The 14,493-nt window shown below is 44.6% G+C and overlaps 1 protein-coding gene across 15 annotated transcripts in view; it reads left to right on the top strand.

The window, feature by feature from the left end:
- The window catches only part of RNF216 (ring finger protein 216), a 133,353-nt gene that overhangs the window by 101,987 nt on the left and 16,873 nt on the right, over positions 1 to 14,493 (top strand). For all 15 annotated transcript variants that reach the window (XM_086373820.1, XM_086373813.1, XM_086373806.1 and 12 more), the window contains 2 exons: positions 7,145 to 7,242; positions 14,104 to 14,326. In XM_086373820.1, the coding sequence (XP_086229946.1) occupies positions 7,145 to 7,242; positions 14,104 to 14,326 (321 nt within the window). The remainder of the gene's footprint in view (positions 1 to 7,144; positions 7,243 to 14,103; positions 14,327 to 14,493) is intronic.

Here is a 14,493-nt window from a genome sequence, read left to right as displayed (position 1 = left end):
GATGTATGACTTTGTGATTGCTGTCTCTGTCGGGGGAAAAGAAATGTATACAGCAGAATTCCCTCCAGAGCGTGTGTTTATTTATTTATAAGTTGTGTGTTTGTACTACTGTTGTAACATACATTGCAAAATATAAATATAGAAAGTTTTAAAGGGTAGGATGAAATAAATACTTTTAAATAATTTTAGTTTAAAATTTGTTTTAATTTAATGATAAAAGCTTTCATGCTTATTAAAATATTAGCACATTGAATATGTTTGATAGTTGAAATGCTTGAGAGTCTGGTTCTACTTTTTTTTTTTTTTTTAGCCGTGCAGTGCAGCTTATGGGATCTTAGTTCCCTGACCAGAGATTGAACCCATGGCCTCAAAAGTGAAAGCATGGGGTCCTAACCACTGGACTACCAGGGAAGTCCCTGGTTCACACATTTTACATACTTTAGGCTGTTGTAGCTGGGAAGGGCGACTCACTAAAAGATGTCAATCCAAAGGGATATTAGTTGCCTGTGTGTTCTCATCACTCATAATACTGGTTTTATTCAGTCCCATGAAGATGCCAGCTCCTCAGAGAATCCTTGTCTGACTTCGCCCCTCCCCCTACTCTGCCGTCTCTCACGTGCTTGTGTGTGTTCACACGCACACGTGTGTACACTATTGTACTTAGCTCCACTGTGCTGTACTTGGTTTGCTCATGTATCTAACTTCCTCGGCATCCTTACCATAGAGAAAATAGAACTTCGCAAATCCCCTTAGTGACAGGAAGGAAAGCCCACTGGTTGTGCCCGAGCTTTGACCTTGCCAAGCTTGATTGATTCCCAGGGTTCTAGCATCCATCTCATTGTCTGCTTTTCTGTCTTACTATGAAACTCTGACTGGATTTGGCTAGTATTATCCGTGTGTCACTTGGGTCTTGAGGTGGGGAGAACCAGTGACTTTGACAACTGGAAGACACATGTGGCCTGAATGCCCACAGCCCTGTGGCTTCTAGAGTATGCCGAGCATCTGTGAATGGCCACATGCCTGGGCCTCAGCTTTTGTTTAAGAGTTCTGAGGATTTACAGCCCCATCATTTTTGGAGTACCTGAGATGGCAGAGCAGAGACCTGGAATTCAGAGATTCTATTTGAATTGGCCACAGCCCCATGCCCCATATCTTATGCTTGCGACATCTCTCCCCAGGAGAGTAAGTCTGGAAGTTTCCCTGAAGGAACAATTCAGAAGTAAGGGAGCAGCTTATACTCTGTTCCGCTTCTGAGACAGAGCTGGAGTCAGGCAGGTAAGATGCAGAGTGACAAGGAACGCAGCAACTTGAGAGCAGGCCTGGGGCCAGGGCGAGCACAGAGCGCTGAGTGGTGACTTGGACCCTTGTCACCCTTGGTCTCCTCTCTCAGGTTCTTTGCCAGCAGCAGGAGGCCCTGCTACATGTAGATGATGACCTGGGACACCGTCTGCTACCTTTGAGAAAGCTGTTTCTATGAAGAAATGTCAGCTCCCTGACAGGGTCATCTGAAACTAAACGTGATCTTCTGCCTTACCCGTTAAACATTTAAGCAGCAGAAAATGGATGAACAGGAGCCATTGAGTGCTTTCTTTATAGTGCAGAGTTAAGACCTTAATGAATAGGCACATCACCTTGAGGCATCTTAAGCGCTAAAGGGCAGCATAAAAGCTTAACCAGAAATCTCCCTGATACCATGAGGAACACGGACTGGTAGCTGCTCCTTAACGAGGTAACCAGTATGTGCATGCCTTCCTCATCAAAAAGGAAGGAGCTGACTTTTCTGTGTGTTTGCGATGGTGATGAATTCAGCTGCTTCCTCCTGATCTGAAATGCACAAGGGTGATGGAGAGTCTCCCTGATTAGATTTGAGAGCCAGGATGTGCACGTCCTGCGTGTTTTGAAGTTCCTTGTCGGCTGTGTACTCTGCCTTACAAATGGTCCTTGGGACTTTCATTAACCTTACTTTGAAGAATTGACTATCTTCACATTAGAAGTGTTCCAGAACATTCCTTCTAATACTGTTTAAGCATTTGTTGCATTTAGGAACAAAGCCTAGCTGTACTTCAGAGGATTACCTCTAAATAAAACGCACACTGTGCTTAGAAGAGAGGGTACGTTGTGAAGAAACATCAGAGAAAGCTCCAAATGTAAAATCCACCCAGCCTGCTGTTTGCTTGCCATATTTTAACTGGGGGTTTCTAGTCTCTTCAAAAGACATTTCGTTTTATTCGTTGAGACCCCTTGATCCCTTCAGTGAGAAGAACATGCCTGAAAATCCACACATGGACCCACAGAAGAGCCACTGTGATGTTGGAAGTGAGCAGTGGCTTCTCGGTGACCCCTCACTCACAGCTGACTCAGCTTGGCCGAGTCACCTTACTGTTGTGGACCTGTGCCTCACCTAGAAGGTGGGTTCTTCCCTGTGAAGAAGGTCCCATGAACTAATAACTGGGTCACCAGGAGTGCTGGAAAGCACACTCTGGATGCTATGCCTTGTTTTCAAGCTGTTGTTCCTGGTGGGTGGCTACGCTGGTATTGTTTGAAGGTTAGGGTCTAGATACCAGCTCATCTGTTCTCCAGCAGTTGTTTATCCTCCAGTTTCCTAGAATAGTCAGACACAAGGTCTTTTAAAAATGGGTTTTGTGCTGCTTTATGTTTGGGTGTATAATAATGAAGTCACTACCGACTTAGTTTCTGTTTGCTGACAGATGTAGGTAGTAGACCAGACAGCATCAGGACCCTTTGGAAGCAACAACATTTAACAGACAATCTCTGACCAGCTCCTCTCAACCCCACCCCCACCCCATCCCGTTGATTGAAGCCTTTTTATGAGAAAGAGCTATTCAGGTTCTCAGTTCTTCATGCGGTCCATTCTGTTTCTTTTTAAAATTTTTTATGTTTCAATTAGGTAGTGCATTTATGTAATATATGATTCAAGGAGCCCACAGCCCACTTTCCAGCCACTCAGGATAATCAGTACTACCAGTTCTTGGGTATCCTTTCAGGCTGATTTTTGTATATCACTATATTCTCCCACCACCACCTTTTTTGATATAGAAATGCTATTACACAGAATTATCTTTTAAAATCAGCAACCTGCTTGTGTTACTTCCATGCTTGACACCTTTGACTCCTCCTAGCACTCTTAGGATAAAAATCAGACCAATAATCATGTCCTACAAAGTCTCACTTGACTTCACATTCCAGGATGTCTGGCTCTAGGTGAGTGACCACACCATGGTGATTATCTGGGTCGTGAAGCTCTTTTTTGTACAGTTCTTCTGTGTATTCTTGCCATCTCTTCTTAATATCTTCTGCTTCTGTTAGGTCCCTACCATTTCTGTCCCTTATCAAGCCCATCTTTGCATGAAATGTTCCCTTGGTATCTCTAATTTTCTTGAAGAGATCTCTAGTCTTTCCCGTTTAGTTGTCCTCTGTTTCTTTGCATTGATCGCTGAGGAAGGCTTTCTTATCTTTATCTCTCCTTGCTATTCTTTGGAACTCTGCATTCAGATGTTTATATCTTTCCTTTTCTCCTTTGCTTTTTGCTTCTCTTCTTTTCACAGCTATTTGTAAGGCCTCCTCAGACAGCCATTTTGCTTTTTTGCATTTCTTTTCCATGGGAATGGTCCTGATCCCTGTCTCCTGTACAATGTCACAAACCTCCATCCATAGTTCATCAGGTACCCTGTCTATCAGATCTAGTCCCTTAAATCTATTTCTCACTTCCACTGTATAATCATAAGGGATTTGATTTAGGTCATACCTGAATGGTCTAGTGGTTTTCCTACTTTATTCAATTTAAGTCTGAATTTGGCAATAATGAGTTCATGATCTGAGCCACAGTCAGCTCCTGGTCTTGTTTTTGCTGACTGTATAGAGCTTCTCCATCTTTGGCTGCAAAGAATATAATCAGTCTGATTTCAGTGTTGACCATCTAGTGATGTCCATGTGTAGAGTCTTCTCTTGTGTTGTTGGAAGAGGGTGTTTGCTATGACCAATGCGTTCTCTTGGCAGAACTCTATTAGCCTTTGCCCTGCTTCATTCCGTACTCCAAGGCCAAATTTGCCCATTACTACAAGTGTTTCTTGACTTCCTACTTTTGCATTCCAGTCCCCTATAATGAAAAGGACATCTTTTTGGGGTGTTAGTTCTAAAAGGTCTTGTAGGTCTTCATAGAACCGTTCAACTTCAGCTTCTTCAGCATTTCTGGTTGGGGCATAGGCTTAGATTACCGTGATATTGAATGGTTTGCCTTGGAAATGAATAGAGATCATTCTGTCATTTTTGAGATTGCATCCAATCTCTGACTCTTTTGTTAACCATGATGGCTACTCCATTTCTTCTACGGGATTCCTGCCCATAGTAGTAGATATAATGGTCATCTGAGTTAAATTCACCCATTCCAGTCCATTTTAATTTGCTGATTCCTAAGAATGTTGACGTTCATGCTTGCCATCTCCTGTTTGACCACTTCCAATTTGCCTTGATTCATGGACCTAACATTCCAAATTCCTATGCAATATTGCTCTTTACAGCATCGGACCTTGCTAGAACTATCACCAGTCACATCCACAGCTGGGTATTGTTTTTGTTTGGCTCCATCCCTTCATTCTTCCTGGAGTTATTTCTCCACTGATCTCCAGTAGCATATTGGGCACCTACCAACCTGGGGAGTTCCTCTTTCAGTATCCTATTGTTTTGCCTTGTCATACTGTTCAGTATGACAAGGCAGAAGCATCACTACGAACAAAGCTACTGGAGGTGATGGAATTCCAGTTGAGCTCTTTCAAATCCTGAAAGATGATGCTGTGAAAGTACTGCACTCAATATGCCACCAAATTGGGAAAACTCAGCAGTGGCCACAGGACTGGAAAAGGTCAGTTTTCATTTCAATCCCAAAGAAAGGCAATGGCAAAGAATGCTCAAACTACTGCACAATTGAACTCATCTCACACGCTAGTAAAGTAATGCTCAAAATTCTCCAAGCCAGGCTTCAGCAATAATGTGAACCGTGCACTTCCTGATGTTCAAGCTGGTTTTAGAAAAGGCAGAGGAACCAGAGATCAAATTGCCAACATCTGCTGGATCATCAAAAAAGCAAGAGAGTTCCAGAAAAACATCTATTTCTGCTTCATTGACTATGCCAAAGCCTTTGACTGTGTGGATCACAATAAACTGTGGACAATTCTGAAAGAGATGGGAATACCAGACCACCTGACCTGCCTCTTGAGAAGCCTATATGCAGGTCAGGAAGCAACAGTTAGAACTGGACATGGAACAACAGACTGGTTCCAAATAGGATAAGGAGTACATCAAGGCTGTATATTGTCACCCTGTTTATTTAACTTATATGCAGAGTACATCATGAGAAACACTAGGCTTGAAGAAGCACAAGCTGGAATCAAGATTGCCGGGAGAAATATCAGTAACCTCAGATATGCAGATAACACCACCCGTATGGCAGAAGGTGAAGAGGAACTCAAAAGCCTCTTGATGAAAGTGAAAGAGGAGAGTGAAAAAGTTGGCTTAAAGCTCAACATTCAGAAAACTAAGATCATGGCATCCGGCCCCATCACTTCATGGGAAATAGATGGGGAAACAGTGGGAACAGTGTCAGACTTTATTTTGGGGGGTTCCAAAATCACTGCAGATGGTGATTGCAGCCATGAAATTAAAAGACGCTTACTCCTTGGAAGGAAAGTTATGACCAACCTAGATAGCATATTGAAAAGCAGAGACATTACTTTGCCAACAAAGGTCCATCTAGTCAAGGCTGTGGTTTTTCCTGTGGTCATGTATGGATGTGAGAGTTGGACTGTGAAGAAAGCTGAGCACTGAAGAATTGATGCTTTTAAACTGTGGTGTTGAGAGTCCCTTGGACTCCAAGGAGGTCCAACGAGTCCATCCTAAAGGAGATAAGTCCTGGGTGTTCATTGGAAGGAATGATGCTAAAGCTGAAACCAATACTTTGGCCACCTCATGCGAAGAGTTGACTCATTGGAAAAGACTCTGATGCTGGGAGGGATTGGGGGCAGGAGGAGAACGGGACGACAGAGGATGAGATGGCTGGATGGCATCACCGACTTGATGGACGTGACTTAAGAGTAAACTCCGGGAGTTGGTGATGGACAGGGAGGCCTGGCGTGCTGCAATTCATGGGGTTGCAAAGAGTTGGACGCGACTGAGCAACTGAACTGAACTGGCAAAGCCTCACACAGACAGGCTTCAGTGGGCCTCACCAGGCCTATTTTCAGTATCTGCAGTCCAGCTACAGGGACCAAACTTACCCAACTTCCTCTGCCAGCATCTTTCTCTTACTGTTCCTCTATCTGGAATGCTATTCTCCTTTTGCTTTCTTTGACTCATCTTCCTAATCTCAGGCTCCACTTCCTCAAGCCTTCACTGGCCCCCAGGCCAAACAAAGCTGATAACACCATCTTTTCCTTCATTGTACTTATTACGGTGGTGATTTCCATTTATGGAAATTACATTTGATTCATGTTTCTTTAAATTCTTGTTGTTGATGTAAGATAGTTTCCAGCGTATATGAGAATATTTTGTAAACTGTGATGGGTCCTCAAATAAAAAGTAATACTTTTTAAAATTTTTATTTATAAATGAAGTTATGCTATGGAGGATGATAGCCATGTTTTTTGAGTGAGGGGTGGCTGAGGGGATGTCTCCCTTAACGACCCCTAGTGATCCTAATCTAGGTTGTCCTTCGGTTCAGTTTTAACACAAGTAGTGTCTGCCAGACCAATGCTGGAATAGTGGGTGGAACCAGCCCTCAAACAGCTCACAGCATTTTAATTTTAAAAGCCCAAGACCACATAAATCTATCCTTTTAGATTTATGTTTTTTTCAAGCGACTCTTGGAATTTTTAGAAAGCCTTATACAAATTGGGTGATGGGAGCAGTGCTGTATTTTGATCTAAAGAGAGAGAAATTTCCTCATGGTTCCTTCTAATGATTCTTCTTCTGTTGAGAGATGTCTTAAGAAATATCCCTGCTGAAAGGGAGAGCGATCCTCCAAAAGAATTCAAGACAAGTGAAGCTTGTTTCACATTCCCTGTTGTTGAATGGAAACTTATATGGTATCTCTTCACCAAGAGCTGTCTTTGTGTCTCTCCTTTATCCCCAGGAAACCTGTAGGAAGTGTCAAGGACTCTGGAAAGAGCACAACGGCCTCACTTGTGAGGAGCTGGCTGAAAAAGATGACATCAAGTACCGAACATCTATGTGAGTAACATGGTTTGGGGAGCCTACTGACTGATTCTCAACTCCCCCATTAACCTGTCTTTGTTGGGGGGGCGGGGCATGGCGGGCAGTAAATGCTGTGTGAAAAAACAGGCTCTCAAAGCTACTTCAGTCTAGAATAAGCTCAAGGGGGCAACCTAACCCCATTACAACCTCTAGAATGCAACATAATGCCGTCAGTCAGAACCATTGCTGTATAGTGCTCCTTATGTATCTGGGCACTTTACAGATACTAACTTTATAAATGCATTGACTTACGTAATACAGATGTCTGTTTCTCTCTCATAATAGTCCAGCCCTGCCAGGCCAATAGAGCGCATCTGTCCCATGAGGTCATTCAAAAACCTCGTTCTCTTTATCTCATCACTTCGTCATTCCATAGAGGAGTGTTCTCACCTCCATGGTTGTGACTAAGTTGCAACCATATTTGCACTCCAGCCCATAGGAGAGGAGAGAGACAGAAACATTATTTCTGCTCATACCCTGTTGCTCTAGACTGAGCCGCATGCTCACAGTCGGGCCCCAAGGCAGACTCCATATGTAGTCTCTAGCTGGCTGATTTTTTGGTCCAGCTTAAATTTGAAGGGTAAGGAGTGGGTTTTGTAACCAAGAAAATGAAGGGGGAAATGGCTGTTTAGGGCAGTTAACAATCTCCAAGTCTCCACCAGAGATGGGTACTGTTATGGCTTAAAGCTCAACATTCAAAAAACGAAGATCATGGCATCTAGTCCCATCACTTCATGGGAAATAGATGGGGAAACAGTGGAAACAGTGTCAGACTTTATTTTGGGGGGTTCCAAAATCACTGCAGATGGTGATTGCAGCCATGAAACTAAAAGACGCTTACTCCTTGGAAGGAAAGTTATGACCAACCTAGATAGCATATTGAAAAGCAGAGACGTTACTTTGCCAACAAAGGTCCGTCTAGTCAAGGCTATGGTTTTTCCAGTGGTCATGTATGGATGTGAGAGTTGGACTGTGAAGAAGGCTGAGCGCCGAAGAATTGATGCTTTTGAACTGTGGTGTTGGAGAAGACTCTTGAGAGTCCCTTGGACTGCAAGGAGATCCAACCAGTCCATTCTGAAGGAGATCAGCCCTGGGATTTCTTTGGAAGGAATGACGCTAAAGCTGAAACTCCAGTACTTTGGCCACCTCATGTGAAGAGTTGACTCATTGGAAAAGACTCTGATGCTGGGAGGGATTGGGGGCAGGAGGAGAAGGGGACGACAGAGGATGAGATGGCTGGATGGCATCACTGACTCGATGGACGTGAGTCTGAGTGAACTCCGGGAGTTGGTGATGGACAGGGAGGCCTGGCGTGCTGTGATTCATGGGGCGCAGAGAGTCGGACACGACTGAGCAACTTATCTGATTTGATCTGATCCTCATTTTACGAATGACAACAGCTGAGGCACAGAGAGCCCAAGTAAACACGCTTACGCAGCAGTGACTGGCAGAGCAGGAACTGGAATCCAGGCAAGGAGCTCCCTGGCTTTGCTGTTTGCCACAAGTTTAGTGGGTGGAATAATGTTCCTCAGAAGTGTCCCATGTCTCCCTAATTTGTAAAATCTGTAAACCTGTGGATATGTTACCTTACATGGCAAAAGGGACTTTCCAAATGTAAGGTTATTGAACTTGAAATTGAGAAGAATATCCTGAAGTATCCAGGTGACTGGATACAGTTCTTTGAGGGTATAGGACTGAGGTTCTCATTTTCTCAGCAGCAGTGAATAGAAGGTTATTCTCTGCTTCTGGAAGCTCTCACATTCCTTGGCTCATGGCCTTCTTCCTCTGTCTTCAAAGCCAGCCAAGGGCGGTGGAATTCTTCTCATGTCTCTCTGATTCTTTTGTCCATCTTTCCATCTTTGTCTGACCAGTGATAAACTTACTCTGCTCTTAAGGAGTCATGTGATCAGATTGGGGTTACCTGTAGTTAAGAGCCTGGAGCAAAGTTTTAAATTTTTCTGTGCCTAAAAATTTCCTTATCTGTTGACCAGTGCAAATTCAGTGCATGAAGCAAGCACCCAAAGCCAGTGCTCTGGGACAACCCAGAGGGATGGGACGGGGTGGGGAGTTCAGGATGCGGGACACATGTATACCTGTGGCCGATGCATGTTGATGTGTGGCTAAAACCACCACAGTATGGTAAAGTAATTATCCTCCAATTAAATTAAGTTTAAAAATTTTCTTACCTGTAAGGTATAGAGCATAATCATACCTACTTGTAGAGTTGTGCAGATTAAAGCGTCCATGATGGATCGTGCCACATGATGTTTTCCATAAGTATTAGCTCTTTGTTGTTGTTTTTTAAGTAGAAGGCCCTGATTTATAAATTTGACAAAGCACATAAACAGACAGCTTCTTGCATTCAAGGCCTGCTCAGGCCTGGTTGTATGTATTCTGCTTGCACTTGGTGATGGAGTTTTGCCCAGCTCAATAAATTGGTTCTTGATGGCCCCCTGATCGGGCATTTGAACTACTCCAAGACTCAGTCACAGACCCAGAGATGTTTCTTAGAGTTGGTTACTTTTTGTTTGGTCCCACTGTGTGGCTTTTGGGATCTTAGTTCCCCAACCAGTGATCACCCAGGCTCCCACAGTAAAAGTACCAAGTCCTAACCTCTGGACCACCAGAGAGTTCCCAGAGTTGGTTACTTTTTGAAAGCATAACCCCTATTCTGACTTTCCTTTCAATTCCTGCTACCAGCTCCATTCAGCATGTTAGTCTGCTATAGACACTTGGAATGTAGCTTGGAAGGCTTCTCTTGGTTTAGGCACTGCTTAAACCTGGCCTTTTGTCTCAGGAGTAAGTGGATCAGAACCACATATCCAGATGTGATACATGTTAATTCCAAAATGCAGAAAGGCCTCCCAGATGTCTGACTTCTTTCTTCATGGTGGGAATACAAAATACAGCAATGTGTGGTTAGCTTTGGGAGGAATAATAGCCTGATAGATACACACTTGACCTCCAGACCACCAGAGATTCATAGAAATTAGAGATATCTGTATTTTTAAGGGATTTATCTCCCATTTTCTGGCATGCATATACCATATTAAAGTAAACTAGAGTGCCTGCTGCTTCCTGTTCCCTGGGTTCTAGTTGCATGTCATTAGAATGGTGGTCTAGTGTGTTACCTGTTGGGTGACAGATGATCAAGGTTCTTACCAACTGCTTCTGGTGTTCTCGGCTTATTGGACAGAAAATAAAAGCATTTTCCGGATCAATAGCTGCATACCAGTTGCCAGAGGTTCTGTTTGTTTGCTCTGGTGACATCTGGAACAGCAGCTGCAGTGAGAGCTATTACCCGGTCAGGCCTGTGCAGTGTTCTCCAGGACCCGTTCCTCGGTACAGGCCAGTCAGAGGAGTAAAGGAGATATGTTGGGAATCAACAGCCCTATGTCTTTGAAGCTTTTGATGGTGGCGCCAGTCTCAAAGATGGTCACAGGAATCTGGTGTCGCCTTTTGTGGGGAAAGGGTGCTCCAGGGGCTTCTACTTCTCTGCCACCCGCCCCCCATAGCCGTTACGCCAGGGACCAGAGACCCAAGGGACCCCAGTCGCCTACTGTCAGAAGTAAGAAACAGCAGGGTGCACACAGGGCGTAATGAGCGGTTTATTGCTGAGTCATAAGATACAGCATAGTAAGTGGCATGAGGTGAGGCAGGTGCTCCAGCAAAACTTGTACAAAAGTGTTGGTAGCAGCACTCTTGGTGTTAGCCAAATGAAGGAAGCAGCCCAGATGTCCAACTGATGAATGGCCAACCAAGTGTATTATAGCCATAGAGTAGAGTATTATTCCGGAGAAGGCAATGGCACCCCACTCCAGTACTCTTGCCTGGAAAATCCCATGGACGGAGGAGCCTGGCAGGCTGCAGTCCATGGGGTCGAGAAGAGTCAGACAGGACTGAGCGACTTCACTTTCACTTTTCACGTTCATGCATTGGAGAAGGAAACGGCAACCCACTGCAGAGAATCCCAGGGACGGGGGAGCCTGGTGGGCTGCCGTCTATGGGGTCGCACAGAGTCCGACACAACTGAAGTGACTTAGCAGCAGCAGCAGCAGAATATTATTCAGCCATAGAAAGGGAGCGAAGATACTTGGCTACACCATGGATGAGCTTTCAAAACAGGCTAAGTGGAAGAAGCCAGTCTCAGAACGCCACATCTTAACGTGATTCCATGTATATAAAGTACTCATAGGCATCCGAATATTTGCCTCTGTGCAGAATAGGCAAACCCACTGGAGACAGAAAGCACATTAATGGTTGCAGTGGAAAGGGGGTTGGGAAGAGTGACTGCTCCATAGGTCCCGAGCTTCCTTGGGGGATAATGAAAGTGTTCTGGAACCAGAGAAGGGTGATGGGTGTGCAACACTGGGAGTATACTGGATGTCCTTGAATTGTATACCTTAAACTGGATAAAATGGTTAATTTTTTGTCACGTCATCACCAAAAAAATACATACACATGCTCATGAAGCAAAGCCATTTAAGATTTCAAATAGCATGTGCCACAAGGAATAGACAGTGCCCAGAAGGTGCTCCCAGTGTTTTTCGGTAGTGGTGAGAACAGATAAGCAAGGGATCGTGGACTCTTGATTGGCTGTGTAGAGCGGGGCAGTGGGCCTTCCTGTTTGGACACAAGGTCAGCACACACAGCTGCAGCTCAGGCCTCACTTCCTTTCCTGCAAACGATCACATCCTGTGGGCCTGTTTGCTTCCTGCCTAGTTTAGAATTGACTTGCCAAATCACCCTCCTCCCAAAAAAGCCAACTGTGATTTCTCCCCAGTGCCATTTTGCACTTTCACATTACTGGATAGGTGGTCACTACATCTCTTAAGAGCAGTCCTTTTTTGGGACAAGGTCATTCTGGTCGCATCTAGTACTATTGTTTCGCAGAAACGGATTTGAATAAATACTCCTGCAGTGTGAACAGCTGTTTGAACATCACAACAATGTTGAGTTGTATGTGTTCTCTATATTCCTCCATCCATTTAGAACTGCCTTGACTTCCCCCCACCACCACACCCAGTATTATTTCACATTGATGACTCACAGCTTGGTGACAGACCAGGCCTGTGCTTTCTTCCTAGAAAGGATAGTGTACTCTTGAGCCACTGCTCTCCCACACTACAGCCTGAGGAGCTGCCCAGGTAAGAAGTGAGCCAGTCCCAGGCCGCTAGAGCGCAGCGGCTTAAGGCCAGCCCGCAGTCTCCAGGGTGTGCTTACACAGAAAGCTCCTGCTTTGTAGAAAATTGCAGTTGTGTTGTGGTCACAGCTTTTCAGATGGCAGACCTTTTCATCAGAACCTTGTGAGTCTTACCATGGAGGATTGAGAAATGTGTTCACAGTTGCTGAGCTCACTGAAATCGTGAACATGTATACAATGTTGACAGTAATAAATTCATTTTTTAAAAACCTTGTCTCCTTGACCTTGTTTCCTGTTCAGCAAAACTGAGAACTCATTTGTTCTTCTGTAACTTGAACTGGATTTAAATTCTTTCAAGCCAGAGTTCTGCCTTCATTTTGGACCATTCAGAAATTAGACCTCAGTGAATAGCAGCCAGTTTCCTAATGCATTTTTTTCTTTGTTTAAACACATGATCTGGCTTTTGAGGAGCATACCACAATAGTCTTCTGAACATCGGTGTTTAAAAACGCTTGCCTGCCCCATGCTCACCTGGCTGCTGCTCCTTATTAGCAGAAAAACGGGGAGTGATGGAAGGGAGAAGGTTGCATTGTCTTAGCTCTGGGAGGGAGAGAGTGGATCAGAACTCATCCCCAGACAGTTATGGTCCTTACACTGAGGCAGTTCCCTGGTTACCACTCTGGGTTCGTACTTGGAGAGGAGAGATGTGCTCGAGCAGCGGGATGAGTCCTTCAGGGCTGTGCACCCTTGGGCTCCTTCGTGCCCTTCTTGGTCTCAGCAGGGACACCTTTGGCTCCTTCCCATCAGGACTGTAATTCTTCATGCCAGCTGGGTACAGGCAGCACAGCCTCTGCCCTCTACCTTCAGGAATTCAGTGCAGCAGAGGAAGACAGACACATGAGCATTACAGGCAAAGTTGGCACGTGTTATTTTAGAGTTAGGAACAGCACCGTAAGAAATAACTAATTCAGCAGTGCCAGCTATTGAAAAAGAGCCAAGACCTGTCATTTTGACTGTAGATAACAGTTAAAGTGCCTCTGAAAGCAAGTAGCCTCCCCACAAGCTTTGCATTGGCCAGGATTGAGTCATATGCATGCCCATCGCCTAGCTGCAAGGGACCTGGGAATATAGGATTCCAACATGCCAGTTTGTCAGAGGAGGCGGGCTCTGCCAACAGGAGGAAGCCATAAAGTGGCTATTGGCTGGCCCCCAGGTATGTCTACCCTGGCCCAATGTCAGGTATTTAAAAATACAAGGTGTGTATAACTAAGGTTTACTGGCTCTCCATTATCCAGCTTTGTGTATATAAAAAACATTCTTTAGGAAGACCCTGAGTTTTTTTCTATTTTAAGCCTGTTAGGGACGCCTGTAACAAACAGAATAATCATCCTCCAAACACCCAGTACCAGGCACTGTGCCCTGGGTGCTTTGTTCTTATCTGTGATCCTCTTTCAGAACACTATAAAAACAAGGAAACTGAGTCTCCAAGCAGTTAAATAATTTACTCAGGGTCATCCAACTGAAAAAGCGAAGCCAGTTCTGAGACTCCAAAACATAGATTCTTTTCACCCTTTGCATGTCACCAGAAGAGCCAAGCAGTCATTATCTATGAAAAGAAATACTTTAACAGCCATATTTTTCTTTCATCTTTGCTGCTCTCTCCAATCATGTTTCTTCCTTTTTTTTTTTTTAAGTGAAGAAAAAATGACTGCTGCCCGCATTAGGAAATGCCACAAGTGTGGGACCAGCCTCATCAAATCTGAAGGCTGCAACCGCATGTCCTGCCGCTGCGGTGCCCAGATGTGCTACCTCTGCCGCGTGTCCATCAATGGCTACGACCACTTCTGCCAGCACCCTCGCTCCCCAGGAGCCCCCTGCCAGGAGTGTTCCCGATGCTCTCTCTGGACCGACCCCACTGTAAGTGAACAAACGGCTGCCTGTCACTTTGTAGGGGGCAAGTATCAATACTGTGATACAACAAAAAGAGGTCTTACACATACCTAGTGCATTTTGACCCCTGAAAAGATAGGGAACTGCACAGACTGATAACAATACCTGAAAACTGAAAAAGTAGCTAAAAGCTA

This window comes from Bos grunniens, chromosome 25 (assembly GCF_055505025.1).
Source record: "Bos grunniens cultivar Pamir isolate PY7600 chromosome 25, Bosgru_T2T1.0, whole genome shotgun sequence".
Lineage (NCBI taxonomy): Eukaryota > Metazoa > Chordata > Mammalia > Artiodactyla > Bovidae > Bos > Bos grunniens.
The sequence above is the reverse complement of the archived record's forward strand: the minus strand, read 5'-3'. Positions and strand labels throughout refer to the sequence as shown.